Source organism: Rhipicephalus microplus, chromosome X, assembly GCF_043290135.1.
Source record: "Rhipicephalus microplus isolate Deutch F79 chromosome X, USDA_Rmic, whole genome shotgun sequence".
NCBI classification, from domain to species: domain Eukaryota; kingdom Metazoa; phylum Arthropoda; class Arachnida; order Ixodida; family Ixodidae; genus Rhipicephalus; species Rhipicephalus microplus.
Window position 1 is genome coordinate 468,962,087 of NC_134710.1, and position 14,886 is coordinate 468,976,972.

The 14,886-nt window shown below is 44.6% G+C and overlaps 1 protein-coding gene across 5 annotated transcripts in view; it reads left to right on the forward strand.

The window, feature by feature from the left end:
- Mcad (Medium-chain acyl-CoA dehydrogenase) overlaps window positions 1-14,495 on the forward strand; it is a 132,399-nt gene extending 117,904 nt beyond the window's left edge. For all 5 annotated transcript variants that reach the window (XM_037413070.2, XM_037413069.2, XM_075880786.1 and 2 more), the window contains 3 exons: window positions 2,025-2,120; window positions 2,583-2,831; window positions 14,171-14,495. In XM_037413070.2, coding sequence (XP_037268967.1) covers window positions 2,025-2,120; window positions 2,583-2,831; window positions 14,171-14,239 — 414 coding nt within the window. In that variant the 3' untranslated portion in view covers window positions 14,240-14,495. The remainder of the gene's footprint in view (window positions 1-2,024; window positions 2,121-2,582; window positions 2,832-14,170) is intronic.
- Window positions 14,496-14,886: the final 391 nt, after the last annotated feature.

Sequence of the window (14,886 nt, forward strand, 5' to 3'; positions counted from 1 at the left end):
TTCATTTTCGCTTCTCGTCCCGACGAAAGAGCTGGAACCTAAGCAGGGAGGGATGGCACAGGGAAAGCAAAAACGTCATGCGTCACCTTGAGCACTTTTTTATTTTTTCTTGGGATACGCGGCCTTTCAGTGTGATCGCGCACGTATTTGTGAACAAGCGGCGGCCGTAGTAACGACCAAGCGTGCCATGCTCAATTTAGCTACTGGCTGATTTTGACAAGTGATTTGACAAGTGGCAAGGGATTTTTGAGCTTGTAGTGTCATACCCGAGGCAAAAGAGCAATTTTTATCTTTCAAAATTTATTGTGAATAGCAGGCCACGTGCAGCGCTAAAATATTTGTCTCGCGTGTTCTTGGTAGTCGCAACTACCTATCGACAGCGTTTTCTGACCATGCTCAGAAGTGTTGCAGAGCCCCTTTAAATTTGAAGGAGGGCTTCGCGGCAAAGCTAATTTTTTTATAGGTGTTTTCACGGTATGGCATTCCTACACTGCAGTGAAACCGTCCTTACAGGCAGTTAGATGGGGATTTATGTACGTTTATTTATTCGTTCATTGCGAATACTTCGAAATTTTCAAGAATTGAAATTCAAATCGAAGCAAATTTGAATACTTAACTATTCGTTCTAATTTTCGAAGCATTCGAATATTTGCACATGCTTAGTCGACTGTATTCTCAGCTCTGTGTAATTTAAAGGAGTACCGACACCTTTTTTTCGAAGGCGAGTTTGTCTGCCATAAAAATCTCCTGTATGCAGAGATCCCTCTGAGGAAGTGTGAAGCTTAGCGAATGCGGATAAGATATTTTATTTTGATTTTAAAGTGAAATTTTTCTTGGCCATCCTGTTGACTTCAGCACTAGCTTGACGGCAGGCTACAGTACAAATTTCGGTGACTTCATGCAGCAGTCCGGCAAGTTGGGATGACGTCGGTCAACAAAAATAAGCAAATAGCAGCCTGGCTGCGCGTCGCCTTCTCGGTCGTCTGCTCGCAGCGTGCGGTTGCTATCATTCAGCGAACCTGTGAGGCGAGCGAGCGGAGTCTAGAGTGTCGTATGTCCTTGTGAGTACAGAATATACACTCCTCAGAGGGCAAGGGAGTGATTTGATCTGAATCTGTCGCCATGGCACCGATATTTTGCCCTGTGAATTCTTGCACTAGTGAAACGGGGGATAGGTGCAAGTTCCACCGATTGGCGTCCGATCCAGCGCTGAGACAAGCGTGGGTCGACTTCGTGCGCCGCGGCCAAGGCGGAGGCTGGACGCCGACCTAGCGGAGTTTGCTCTGTTCAGTCCACTTCACTGAAAATGCTATTGACATTTAGGACAACCTGAAGATGCCTGCGCGAAATCAGCCAATAGACACGAAATTCTTACCATTTGACGTTCCCGGTGCACAAGGCATGGCGTTATCGTTTTCTGATGCCTCTTCTTCCGACGAGCTTGCAAGCGGGTCGAAAGTGAAATTGTTGGCAGGGTCAGCAAGCTCAGCATCCTCTTCTCTACCGAAGTCGCTACTGTCGTCAGAGTCGCTTGACCAAAGTTCGTCCATCGTTGACGGCGCACAAGATGCTACACGTGCGGCGCGCAGCAGATGACAACTGAGCCACAGGCGCCCGGGGATATATCACGATAACTTGCGCATGCACATACTAACGTTTGGGGGCGCTGTTCGCACCATGTCGAGATGTCAGGGTACAGTCGAAACCGAAACTAGCTTTTAAAAACACCTTGTGATTAATTTTTCAGGGCACACTCACGTTTACCGGTACATTTTCTAGGCTCTTGGGGCCTTGGCCTATCATTTGACGCAAAAAAAAAAACGATAACCTAAAAATTTCCTGTCAGTGCTTCCTTAAAAGAGGCATTAGTTATCCATAAAAACGAATTTTGAATGTAAATGCATTTCAGTGTTCTCTTTTTTTTTGCCCACCCCTCATGATAAGTTTGTGTTTTAAGAAAGTGAGGTGATGAAGTGCAAAGCTTGTATTTAAATCGCTCGCCTTGGAATAATTTGTATTTGCAGGTTGCAGCTGGTGCAACAGGTGTTGCCCAAAGGTGCCTCGACGAAGCAGCCAAGTACAGCTTGGAGCGCAAGGCTTTCGGCCAGCCTATCTGCATGGTCAGTTGAAATGTCTGTAGACACCGGTGTCCTAGGGCTTCTGAAATGTGAGGTCTATAAAAAGTTATGCCAGCAAGGTATCTTCTTGGCACTTATGAAGGCATCGTAGACGGTCAGGCGACCCAAAAGTGCAAGGAAAGCTAGGTTGTATGTCCTTTCTTTGTGTTCTGCGGTTTTTGTTCTGTTCTTTTAATCTTGTCATTTGATGTTTGAGAAAAATACTATCATGAATTTTAAATTTGTGCAACTGTAAGCTTGAATTATGGTTAGTCTACTTTTGTAGGATGATTTTAGAGGAGCTTCTTATCGGGTTTATAATTTTAGGCACAGTTCTTTTTGTCTCAATTGAAAGGAGATGAATGACTCATGAACTTCTTGGTGTTGTTTCCTTTGTAGCATGTGGTATGCCTTTTTGTTTTGTCTACCTGTATTGCAATTGTTGATGGGTGTTCTTTCTTGCAGCACCAAGCAGTGCAGTTCATGCTAGCCGAGATGGCCATGGGTGTAGAAGTGTCGCGCCTGGCTTGGATGCGGGCTGCTTTTGAATCGGATCAGGGCCGCCGTAACAGTTACTACGCGTCGATTGCCAAGGCGCTTGCTTCAGATGTCGCCAACAAGTGCGCCACGGATGCAGTGCAAATCTTTGGGGGCAATGGCTTCAACTCTGATTACCCTGTCGAGAAGCTCATGCGTGATGCAAAAATTTACCAGGTGAGTTGGCCATCTGGGCCACTGTAGTGAGTTCACAGTGCTTGCATTGCTAGCTTGCCCTAGCAGCCACCATCTTGCTTGAGGCAAGTATGAAAAGAATCGCAGCATATCCATGGAGTGAATGATAAGTGGGGCGAAGCGTTCCTCCGTCTGTCTGTCTGTGCATCCATCCATCCTATTGCACACACTTCTATTACGCCCCGCCGCGGTGGTCTAGTGGCTAAGGTACTCGGCTGCTGACCCGCAGGTCGCGGGTTCAAATCCCGGCTGCGGCGGCTGCATTTCCGATGGAGGCGGAAATGTCGAGGCCCGTGTGCTCAGATTTGGGTGCACGTTAAAGAACCCCAGGTGGTCAAAATTTCCGGAGCCCTCCACTACGGCGTCTCTCATAATCATATGGTGGTTTTGGGACGTTAAACCCCACAAATCGAAATCGAAATCGAACACTTCTATTAGACCAATGCCATCTAGGAAATGAGACGAGAAATGGTGATGAGGTCATAAGACAGCGCCATCTATTAGACTGTTCGAAAGATACTGCATGTTACGCCTGATTCAGAACAAGGTTAGACTAAGAGGAGCTTCACCCCTAAGACTACCAAATCTAAAGTTTATCTTGTTTCTGGCAAAAGTAGTCTGCAAATTTCCTGCGTGTACAAACAAGACGGAAATCATGTTGGCAAAGGCCTCCCATCAGAAAGGTCAGGCGATGTCGTCACAATCACGAACTGGCGGCGGAAACATTTTGTTACGAGTTTATGCAGGATGATTTCGTGTGCGCATGTGCACTTCCTGCCCTCTATTTGTTTCCGTCAAAGTGCTCTTGGTGATGTGCCACTTATTATGAATGCTCGCATCACAGGAACGCTATTTGCATGCTGAAGATACTTTCGTCGTGCTCTTTCTGCGTGCTCAAGGTCTGTGACAATGACTAGCACAAACAAAGGGAGGTCCTCAGCTGCATATTGACAATAAAAGTTTCCGTAGGCCGAAATCTGTAAAATATACAGTCCTTGAAGATGAACTTGTTGTCTGGCTTAAGGGGGGACACAGGTTTTGGAAGGGCAAAATAGCGAAAAAATCGACTTTTTGAAGCTGACATTTTCGAAATCTGTACCTATTTTCGCACCTCTCTGAGAAGTTTCTAGCTTCTCGCGTCATTAATTCTGGCGCAACATCAATTTATAACATCCTTGTGAGATGAATGTGAGCGCAAATCGACGCTAAAATTGTGCTTTTTCTGCGCTGGACTGTTGCCGTTACACACAAGCTATCGTGTTCATCTTGGTCTCATTTGGAAGGGTCGTTCTTCATCTTCAATTTCCCGCCACCGCTGGCTTGCCTTGCTCATGGGTTTTTCAGCAAAAACGCGTTATCAAGAAGCACTAGCGCGCGATTCTGTTGGCTGCTTAGGGCACGTGACAAAACCTAGGCATTCGATTGGCCAAGTGGCGTTTCCAGCGTCTGCTTCCCCATCGTGACGCGCACGGACATGCTCCATTTTTTCATGGTGCTACTGACTACCTGTGACAGTAAAGAAGTTCCGTGCTACAGTAATTTGTGAAACGGGTGTGGCGATCGTTCGTTCGCTGTGAACTTTAGAATGAGCCCCGCCATGGCTCAGGACAACGAGGATAACGAACTCGACGCGGTCAACAACGGTCGCCGAGTCACCGGTGTAGGCCTAACTCACGTACGAGCCCGTTGGTTGCCGACAACGTTACTGAGAACGGCTGTGTTTTGCAGCCTCATCAGTTAAAATACGGCAAGTAAAAAGCAGAAGTGAAGCTACAAGAGATATCAATCTTTGTAGTGACGGAACGGAAGTGCAGTCTTATCGCTAAACGCTCCGATGCCGCGGTTCCCCCTGTCTGACGAAAGGACCTTGAAGTGCGCGACGGGTCATCAGCGTGGAGTACGCCGCGCGTCGACGAGCAACAGAAAGTCAATCTGTTCGCGGTGAACGGCTCGCCGCCCCTGCAATGGAGGCTACTGGCAACAGGTAGACTGCTTTTAACGACGTGTTCACAATGTTGTCGCGATCTCCGCTCGAAAATGCGGCAGTCTTACGTGAAAAGGAAACTAACACCTCGGCACTCCTGTAGCCTCGAAATTGAGGAGCGAGGGAGCAAACTTGGCTCGTGACATTTACGGGTAACTCATTCTGGACAAGCCGGAAAACATCGACATGTTATTTGACGGATCACGGATGACGCACGCACATTTGTTGCACATCGCCATCAGTACAGTCACCGAACTGATAAGCGGCCTCGCGGCAGACGAGCACACGGTGACAACTTGCTACAGGACTAGAAGAAACGACACGCTCCTGCAAACAATGAGTCCTGTTACATTCCTGCTGCATAATAACTGACTAAAAGTATGTGAGCCATGATATTTTCCCTCAGAACGGGGAAATAAAGTTTTAACAGCATTATTCTCTAAGTACAGATTTTGACCACTTTCTTTTGCTTGTTCGGTTACAGTGGACCTAGGACAGTTAGAGCTGTGATTGCTTTTGCACAATGTAGCTAAATATACAGAAAAAACAATGCTGGGAGCTTATTTTAATGAGCAGCTTCATTTTTTTATGCTAATAAAAAAATTTCTGTATTTGGTTACATGCAATGAACTTTTCTGTGCTGTAATTCGAGAAGTACTCGTTCAATTTTCGATCAGCTTGCAGCGTTGAACTCCTTAGGCTTTCTAGCATTCATTTATATGTCAATGGCCATGTAATTCTAAATATGAACATTTTTACAGTTAATTATGTTAGAATTCCTTGTTTCCTTCATTTTCTCAAAATGCAATTTTGTACACGCTGCATGAAAATTACTGCAATATATCAGAAACTATTACAGATAGCAGAATGTTTTTTTTTGCAGCATGAAGCTATATGTTTAGAGCACACAACATAGGAAGCAGATTTTGATTTCTCTTGATGCAAGTTTTTTAAACTAGTCTTTTGTGTGACCACACAATGGCCTTATTCAGAGCTGTAAAGTTTAGTGTACTGTAAAGTAAGAAATAATGACCTAATCAAAAAAGTGTTTCCTATGTTGTATGTCTTATGCTTTCTACTGTCAATCCCTATGCCATTTATGAATTTTTGACAGGTGGTTATTTTTCTATTGTGGTAAGAGCAATAGAAATTGTTATTTTGATTATTTAATTAACTGATGAAGCTACAGAAAAAATAACTACATATTTAGAATCAAGAGAACAAATTAAGTAAGCATGCCAACTTTTGTCACATTTGGTTCTAAAATAAATGAGAGAGCCCTAAGACCCATGTCCCCCCTTAAACAGGCACTAAAGGAAAATAACAATCTGTGTGAAAGTGAAAGGTCAATGCTTGGAATGTCTAAAAGTCTATTAATATTGTGCAAAGCAGTACTTTAGTAATAGGAAAATTAATAGGACATGATTTGCACCACCAGTGTGGCATATTTGAAACACAAGCCCGATGTGTAGTAGGGCATTGCTGCATTTAATCACAAATACTCAAGCTACCCATGACTAAAAGAATGCCTTGTTTGCTTGTGTAATGGGTGGACTTTTTTTTTTTCCAGAAAATCTGGCGCCAAGGTTAGGGTATGCCTACTCTAGGGGCAATATTTTCAAAATTTTATTTCGGACTCCAGCATAGACTGCTGATAACGTAAATCGCCGAAGTCGCGAATATCTGCGCTACAGCTGAAACAACTTCCGTGATAGGCTACACTAGCGCAAAACGTATTGAGCATGCAGTCTCGCGTGTCTCAGAATCAGGTAAGCGATTTCGTGTGCTTAGAAGCATTCAAATTTCAAAAAATTAACACCAATAGACCCATGTTACTAACAAAATGAATGCGAATGGAAAGTAGAGCCACTGTTAGTGATCCCCCGCCACCGCCACCGAAAAACAACCAACGCTGATTACGCCTAGCCTACGGTTCAGCATGTTGTCGAAGGAAGTTTGTACAAGACAACATGAAGATTGGGCATCGAAAAGATTCCACTCAAGCACTGATGCAAGAGTGGCGTGCATGATACGATGTTTAGGTTTGCCTCACAAATCTCCCAGGAGACGTTTTGAATCCTTCATGCACAAGTGCAATTACTCGTACGAGTGATTGATTTGCGCATGCACTGTTTGAAAAAGCAAGAATATATATGCATGAAGAGAAACCAAACACTGCTAGGAGGCTTGGAGCATAAAAGACACTGCATGATGAAAGAGGCAGACACAACTGAAAGTATTTTTATTTATTTATTTACTGTATTTACTCGCGTAATCCTCACACTCGCATAATTCTCGCACCCCCCACATTCCCCAACAAGAATACGATTTCTTTTTTTCCTCAAGTAATTATCGCACCCCTGAAAACTGCCGCAATAATGTCGTCTGCTCGTTCCAGCCACTGATGATGATAGCGTGCACTATCTGGCGCCATCTACTAAGCATCAAGCGTACTATTATTGCACAGAGATGCAATCCAGTTCAAGCCAAGCCAAAGTGGCAAGTGGGCATTGCGGCGTGTTTTGTATGTTGTGTCGGTAATCTTGTCACGTTGTGGGGTGATACTGAAGCTACACAGCTGCTTTCAAGTTCAAAGTGATAGATCATGCGCTAAACAATGACAACAGGACCGCCGATAGGCCCTTCGGAGTCTACTAGTTTTGTGTTCGCTGCTGGTGATGGCAGCTGAAAGCCACCAAGACTCGTTGGGCCTGCCGTGGGCCTAAAACTTTCAAAGACACGCGTTGCCAAAGAAATGAATGCAAGGGGCGGGGGGGGAAGGGGGGGCGGCGGTCTCTAACAAATGAAAGCACTATCGCGGAAACTCGCCGACTGCTAGACAACCTCGATTATGTGCATTACATAGAAGCTATATCGAATTACGTCCAGAATTTGACGCGTTGAAATACGCTAACCATTAGATTTTATGGGTGCACACCCAATTTAAGACATCACAATCGAATTGTGAACCACTATTTGAGTGCTACAGGTGCTGCCCGCATTTTCAATAACGATTTGTATCCCTTCTCATCAAGTGCGGCTACCGCAAAGAGTTTCGTTTTAGATTCACGTTACTGCTACCGATCTAAGCACAACCCATGCCGATTAGGCCTAACTTGCTGTTTGGTATGTTGTCGCAAAAAGTTTGTCCAAAACATAAAGATTCGGCGTCAAAAAGATCACACTAGCAGTGCACCAAGAACAGTGTGATCTATTCGTGGCTGGCAGATCAGCAACAATGACAACTCCCCAAGCTTACGTACGACAGCGTGTTGGCAGCAAAAGTGCAAGCGTGGGTCATAAAACCATAAAAGGTTTTCAATTTATGGACAAGGAAGCAAATTCGATATTTATGGCAAGCTCGATAACGGCGACGTCTTTCCCGACTGGAAACTGTTAACCGCATGCAGTTTATAAGGATTGCACGTGCCATGCTGAGCAGCACGCGGCCAAAGCCACGCTAGCGACGTAGTACGCTGTAGCCGCGTCGGCGCCCGTGCAAAGGCTTATCGGTCTCTGAGGCAACCGTCCTCCTCTCTTAGGGCCGGTTCACGCTTGCGGCAAGCATGCCTCGCCTTTTGACGTTTGACGTTCTCAGGCAGCCGCGTGCGGCCGTTTGCTTCGCGCACTTCTGCCGTTCTTCGAGATTCGAAAATTTGGTCTGAGATCCATTTTTGTGCTGTTTGCCGTTTGCCAGAGAGTGGTTTAGCCAATCAGCAACGGAGGAACGACATGGCTGAGCCGCGTCGTCTCCTTTCGCCTCTCTTTATCGTCTACGTCTGCCGCAGGACACTTCGAGCTGCTTGCTTCTTGCTCTGCGGTCTTCACGCTATGTCGTACGTGTTGTTTTCAGCCTACGTTTCAGCACTGAATATAGTGTTTTAGCCTGTCTGCTATTTAAAAAGCACACAGCAATTCAAAATGACATTCGCAAAGCAGGCGTTTGGACAAGTGGTGCCAGCTATCCAACATTAGCAACGACAAAAGAACGTATAATGTATGCTCTCCGATATTCGGGAAGGCTCGCTTAGGCCTAGAACATCAATTATTTGAGTATGGTTATCAAAATGGTGCCGAATCAATTCGAGTACTGTGTTGTCGAAGCTAAAGGACACGAGTCTAAAGCAAATAGAAGCATCAGTTCGGAGCTTACAAGCTTCAGAGTGCACGGTGGCAGCTTGATGGATTCGAGACGGGCAACAACTGCATTTGAAAGGGCAGCCATGTTTGTCTGAGGAGCTTGCCGTGCAATTCGAACAGCTCTCTTGCGGATGGCACTGGCCGCCGGTCTACGGCACTGCACCGTTACGGTAGGCTTGCCGCTAGCGGAACCGGCCCTTACTTGTTGAGCCCGTGCAGTGTCTCGCAGTCTTTTTTTTTTTTTAATTTTCTTCCCTCCGCCTTTCGTTCGTTCACTCCGTGTCCCCTCCTTCGTAACGACCTCGTCGTTCGCTCCCCAATGGCGCACCCAGTGCGCCTCCTCTCAGAAGCACACTCGCTGCCGCATTTGCCGCAAACAATTTTCGGCATTCACATTATAACCGGTCTTTCATCTTGGGGGACTGCACAATTAGCTGTACAGTCGACGACCGATCTTTTGGACCCTCAAGGGACCGTGAAAATGTCCGAAAAATCGGGCAGTCTAAAAAAGCAAATGTGCTCCGAAAATGCTCATTTTATTGGTTACTATTGAGATGGAGGGTGGAAAAAGTGGTCGATCCTCTTCTGGACCATGCTTCGCTTCCGTGCAAGTTTGTCCGCCCGCATGTTGGCTAGAGTTGCCGTGTTGCTGTACGCTGACGAAAGGGTTGCGATCGCTTGCATCAGCTCGGCTCGCATCGGCTGTGCTGTTGCAGGTAAGTCGTCGTCGTCATCATCACTCTCAGACTTCGTTTGTAGACTTCGTTTGTCCATCGTTTGTAGGACACTTGTCGTGTTCATGTGACACGCAGCTGCTAGAATTCACAACTGACTTGCACTCTAACATTGACGCTAATCTTCAAACGGATTGTATTTTTTTAGATTTTGCCAAAGCATTTGACTGTGTGGCACACTCGCGTTTATTCTCGAAATTATCAGCTCTCTGTCTGGATTCTTTAACATTATCATGGCTTCGCAACTTTCTTTCTTTCCGTCAGCAGTTTACTTCAGCTAACAGTTTTACCTCATCTCTCTGTGACGTAACATCAGGTGTGCCCCAGGGCAGTGTCCTTGGTCCTTTACTGTTCCTAATATACATCAACGATTTACCCACAGGCATATCTTCTAACCTGCGTCTTTTCGCTGACGACTGCATCATTTACCGCTCAATTAAATCCACCGAAGATCACCTCGTACTTCAAAATGATCTCATATTAATTGCAAAGTGGTGTGACAAATGGCAGATGAGTCTTAACTCTACTAAATGCAAGGTTATCACTTTCAGCCGCAAGCGCATCAATTCCGATTTTTCATACCTCATAGATAGCACATTAGTATCCCAGGCATCATCGTATAAATATTTAGGCGTCCATCTCAAGCACAATCTTTCATGGGACATGCATATTAACACCATTACTGCCAAGGCATCCAGGTCACTTGGATACCTGCGCCGGAACTTGTGGAACTCACCAAGCAGTCTAAGACAACTCATCTATGAAACCATCGTTCGTCCGCAATTAGAATATGCTTCACCAGTGTGGTCTCCTCATCAAATCTACCTGACTAACAAGCTTGAGTCTGTACAAAACAGAGCCGCTCGTTTCATTACTTCCAACTACAGCCCACATTCCAGCATAACGCAGATCAAACATGACATACCGCTTGTGCCATTAATTGTACGTCCTTCCATTTCTCTTTTATCTTTATTCCATAAATATCGCTATAGCATCAGGCCATCTCCCTTACCACTGGAAGCGCCTTCACGCATATCACGCCGCTTGCATAATCAATATAGCATTAAACGCATCAGTGGACGAACTAACACTTTCAATTTATCAGCACTTCCCCGAGCCATTGTTCTATGGAATGATCTTCCCGACAGTAACGCATCTATCAGTAACCATCAAGCATTTCTTGACCAATTGCGTAAGCATTTCTTGAAATAGTATCATGTCGTCACCATTACTTTTTATTTCGCGAATTCTTCCGCCATTCTTTCCTTTGCGAGTGTGTGTGATTGGCGAAAAATTGTTTCATGGAATAAGAAATGCTGTTCCTCTGTTTGAAAATGCTTTGCACTGTACATATGTATGTGTGTGTATATATATATACATATATATGTATATATATTTGTTTTTTTTGCTGTTTTTTGCCATGTGTAAAAAAAAGGAAAGGGAAAAGGGAAGGAAAACGAAAGGGAGGAGGGAAAAAAGTTCCTTAACTGCACTGTACCCTTTTTTTTTTTCCTTTTTTTCAATTTTGTTTCCCTGTATTTATTAGTGCATTTATCTCTGATATTTTTTGTTTCGTACTTGCTCCCCTTACTCAATGCCCTATCGGGCCCTGTAAGGTATCATGAATAAATAATAAATAAATAAATAAATGGTGCAAGCACTTGCCGAATGATTTCCTCATCCGTGAGGCCAGCGCACAGTTCCAAATCGTTGTCCACACACGCAAATTCGGAAAACGAGACATCTGATGGAATATTGACGCCCGTAGTGCGAAGGTCGTCGATAAGCTGCTCGCTTCCCAACACATGGTCGACGAAGCTGTCCTCGTCCAAGGCGGCCGACTCGCCATTCAACACAAATCCCACGTGGCGGAAACAGTTGCGCAGCGTTGTCGATGCCATCGACTTCCACGCATCGGCGAGCATGCTAAGTGCCCCAAGCAAATCGACCGAGTACGCTTTTCCGCTGTCGAGGCACACCACCGCACACGAAAGTAAGTGTGATCGATAGTTCACTTTGAGAGTGCGTATGACACCCTGGTCCATCGTTTGTAGGACACTTGTCGTGTTCGGTGGCAAGAACTCGATGCGCACAGCCTTCGAATGGGTAATGTGCCCGTGGGCAGCGCAGTTGTCGACAAACAACAATATTTTGCGGCCTTGTAAATCAAATTTGCGGTCCAGTCTTCTCACATAGCTTTCAAAAAGCTGATGAGTTACCCAGGTCTTTTTGTTGGCCTCGTACAAAACAGGCAGGGACTTTACGCCTTTGAAGCACCTCGGAGCTTTCGACTTGCCGATGACGAGCATCGGCAGTTTTTCTGTGCCCGACATGTTGCTACCGATCAGTACAGTAACTCGCTCCTTAGAGTGTTTGCCACCATGGTAAGGGTCGCCAGCAAAGGCAAGTGTCTTTTCTGGCATCATCTTGAAAAAAAGCCCGGTCTCGTCACAGTTGAAAGTATCATCTGGCGAGTACTCTTGTAAAAGGGACGGCAGCTTTTGAGAGCGGTAATTTGCAATGACGCTGAGGTCAACAGCGGCACTTTCGCTGCACAGTTTTTTAAAACTGAGATCAAAGTGCTTCTTGAAGTTTCTTAGCCAGCCATCACTGAACTTAAATCCTTCAATGCTCATTTGAAGCGCCATCGTCTCAGCTTTCTGTTTGAGGAGGCTCCCGGAGACGGGTACCTTGCTGACCACTATCAACTTCAGCCAAACGAGAAGGGCCTCCTCGAGCTTAGGGTAGGTGCCTTGGCTGGCATCCTTCTGATGACATCCAGTAGACTTTTCCGCTGCCTCCAAAATCTTCTGTTTATTTTTGATGTAGTTCAAAATAGTCTGTTTGGAAATATGGAACTCTTTCGCAACGTCTGCCCACAATCGGCCACTGTCAACGAGCTTGATTGATGGCAGCTTTTTTGGCCATCGACATGGTGACATACTTTCCGCGCTTCATCGGAGCTCTCGAGGCCGACGACATAGGCGATCCCTTATTCATTCTGAATCAGCGCTTGTAGCTAGGCAACACACATGGCACACGCAGAGGCGAACAGTCAGTCGATTCGGTCCTGTCCATCCAACGGTCACAGCACACAAGAAAGTGTCCGAAATTTCAAGCTGGAAAATACATTGAATTTATAGGGTATGTCCTGGTGCCAAGTAAATGTCCGAATTATCGAGCATGTTGGAAAGTCGGAAATATCGAACAGCCCGTCCTTAAGTGTCTGAAATTTCAAGCTGCAAAATACATTGAATTTATAGGGTATGTCTGAATTTATAGGGTATGTCCTGGTGCCAAGTAAATGTCCGAATTATCGAGCATGTTGGAAAGTCGGAAATATCGAACAGCCCGTCCTTAAGTGTCCGAAATTTCAAGCTGCAGAATACATTGAATTTATAGGGTATGTCCTGGTGCCGAGTAAATGTCTGAATTATCGAGCATATCCGAAAAATTAGGCGTCCGAAATATCGGTCGTCGACTGTATGCGTATACATGGGGTTCTATGAGAGGGTAAACGGGAGTAAAAAAAGACCGCATTGTAAGCCGTTCTGCGCTATAAGCGGTTACGTTATAAGTTGTCTACACTGTAATAGCATTCTCGGTAAAAAAAAGTAACGAGTGTGCACTTTTTGAGAAAGGAAATGCAAGCAGACCAGATGACAGTTATTGTTGTGGGGCAGAAAGACACCAGGTATCCCGTATTTTCTTTATAGTTTGTAATGTTCATGCTGCTAAGCATAGCAAATTCCGTTAACTTCTAATGCCTCAAGGGTCAATGCTATTTACGAGATGCCATGTCCGATTTCATCACTTACGTAATGCGTTCCCAGAACCTATTAGGCTATAAAATGCATACTCTCAATGGAATAGCTTGTTCAGTGCAGTATAGTACTTGGAAAAATATTTAAATAGTATCTGATTGTAATATATTATATATTTTATGCATAGCTTTGAACTACCAACAGGTTATTCCCAAGTTGAACCCTGCAAAATTCAGTTCAGCCTAGAAATGGCTTTGAATTGACTGGCGCCATTTTGCTTCTGGGCTCAAGATTCAGCATTCAGTGGCCGAAGTGATCATGTTCAGTTTTAGTGTTGTAGCAAGAAACTCAAAGGGTGCTTATTTCAGCTTTTCACTTATCTTGAATGGGGATAATACTGTGTACAATAAAAAAATACATGCTTAGTTTTCATTGATGCTTCAACATTGCTTTTTTAGTAAGCCACTATTGGCGATACCATCTCTCAAGTGTCAATAATTTTAGATGTGTAGCAGTTCTGCCGAACAAACTGTCATTAAAAAAAAATACAAGGCCTTAACTGCCGAATGTCACTTCTTGTAGGTATATGGGGTGTATGACAACTTAATTTGCTTCGTAACCTTGTAGGTTTTTTTATATGGACATATATGGTTTTTGCTTCTTTTCAGAGTCTGTGAATATGCCTTTTTTTCCTTGCAGATTTATGAGGGGACATCCCAGATCCAACGACTAATTATTGGCCGAGAGCTGCTGGGGAGGTACCACTGAGCGTGAGCCGACACGGACAACCTTTGTGATATAACCAGGCCCAGATTGTTTGGCAAATGTACTCTTAGACACGCGGGTCATATTTTATATCTATAGGATACCTCTGTTCCTGATTGGACCTTGGTCTGTTCACCAGCACACTTGTTTCTGATGAGCTGTGTTCCAGATTCCAGCAAATTAGGTGTGTTTTGGTGGAACTTTTAATATTTTATGACTTATTTCTTTGATGTAAAGGAATAAAAAGACGTGCCTCATATGTCGTTCAGAGAAACTTTATTTGACGTTCATGTGCTTCGCATGTCAAATACTAACAAGCAGTTTACAACACTCCTATGTACACAGTGAAGATAACATCAAATTGGAGGGTTCCTTAGCTCTCTGCTTTAGGCAAGCATTAACCCAACACTAAAATGTTTGTAAAAAAGACTTAAAACAAAAAATTTTTGAGCATGGTCAGAAAACACTGCCGATCGGTAGTACAGGCTCCCGACAACACACAAGCCAAATATTATAGCGCAACATGCGGTCAGGAATTCACACTAAGTTATCAAAGTCGGCTAAAAATTGCTTTCTCTTCTCTCGACAAATGACATAAGATACTCGAAAATTGCATGTAGCAAGCACATCTATCAGTGATTGGCCGAATT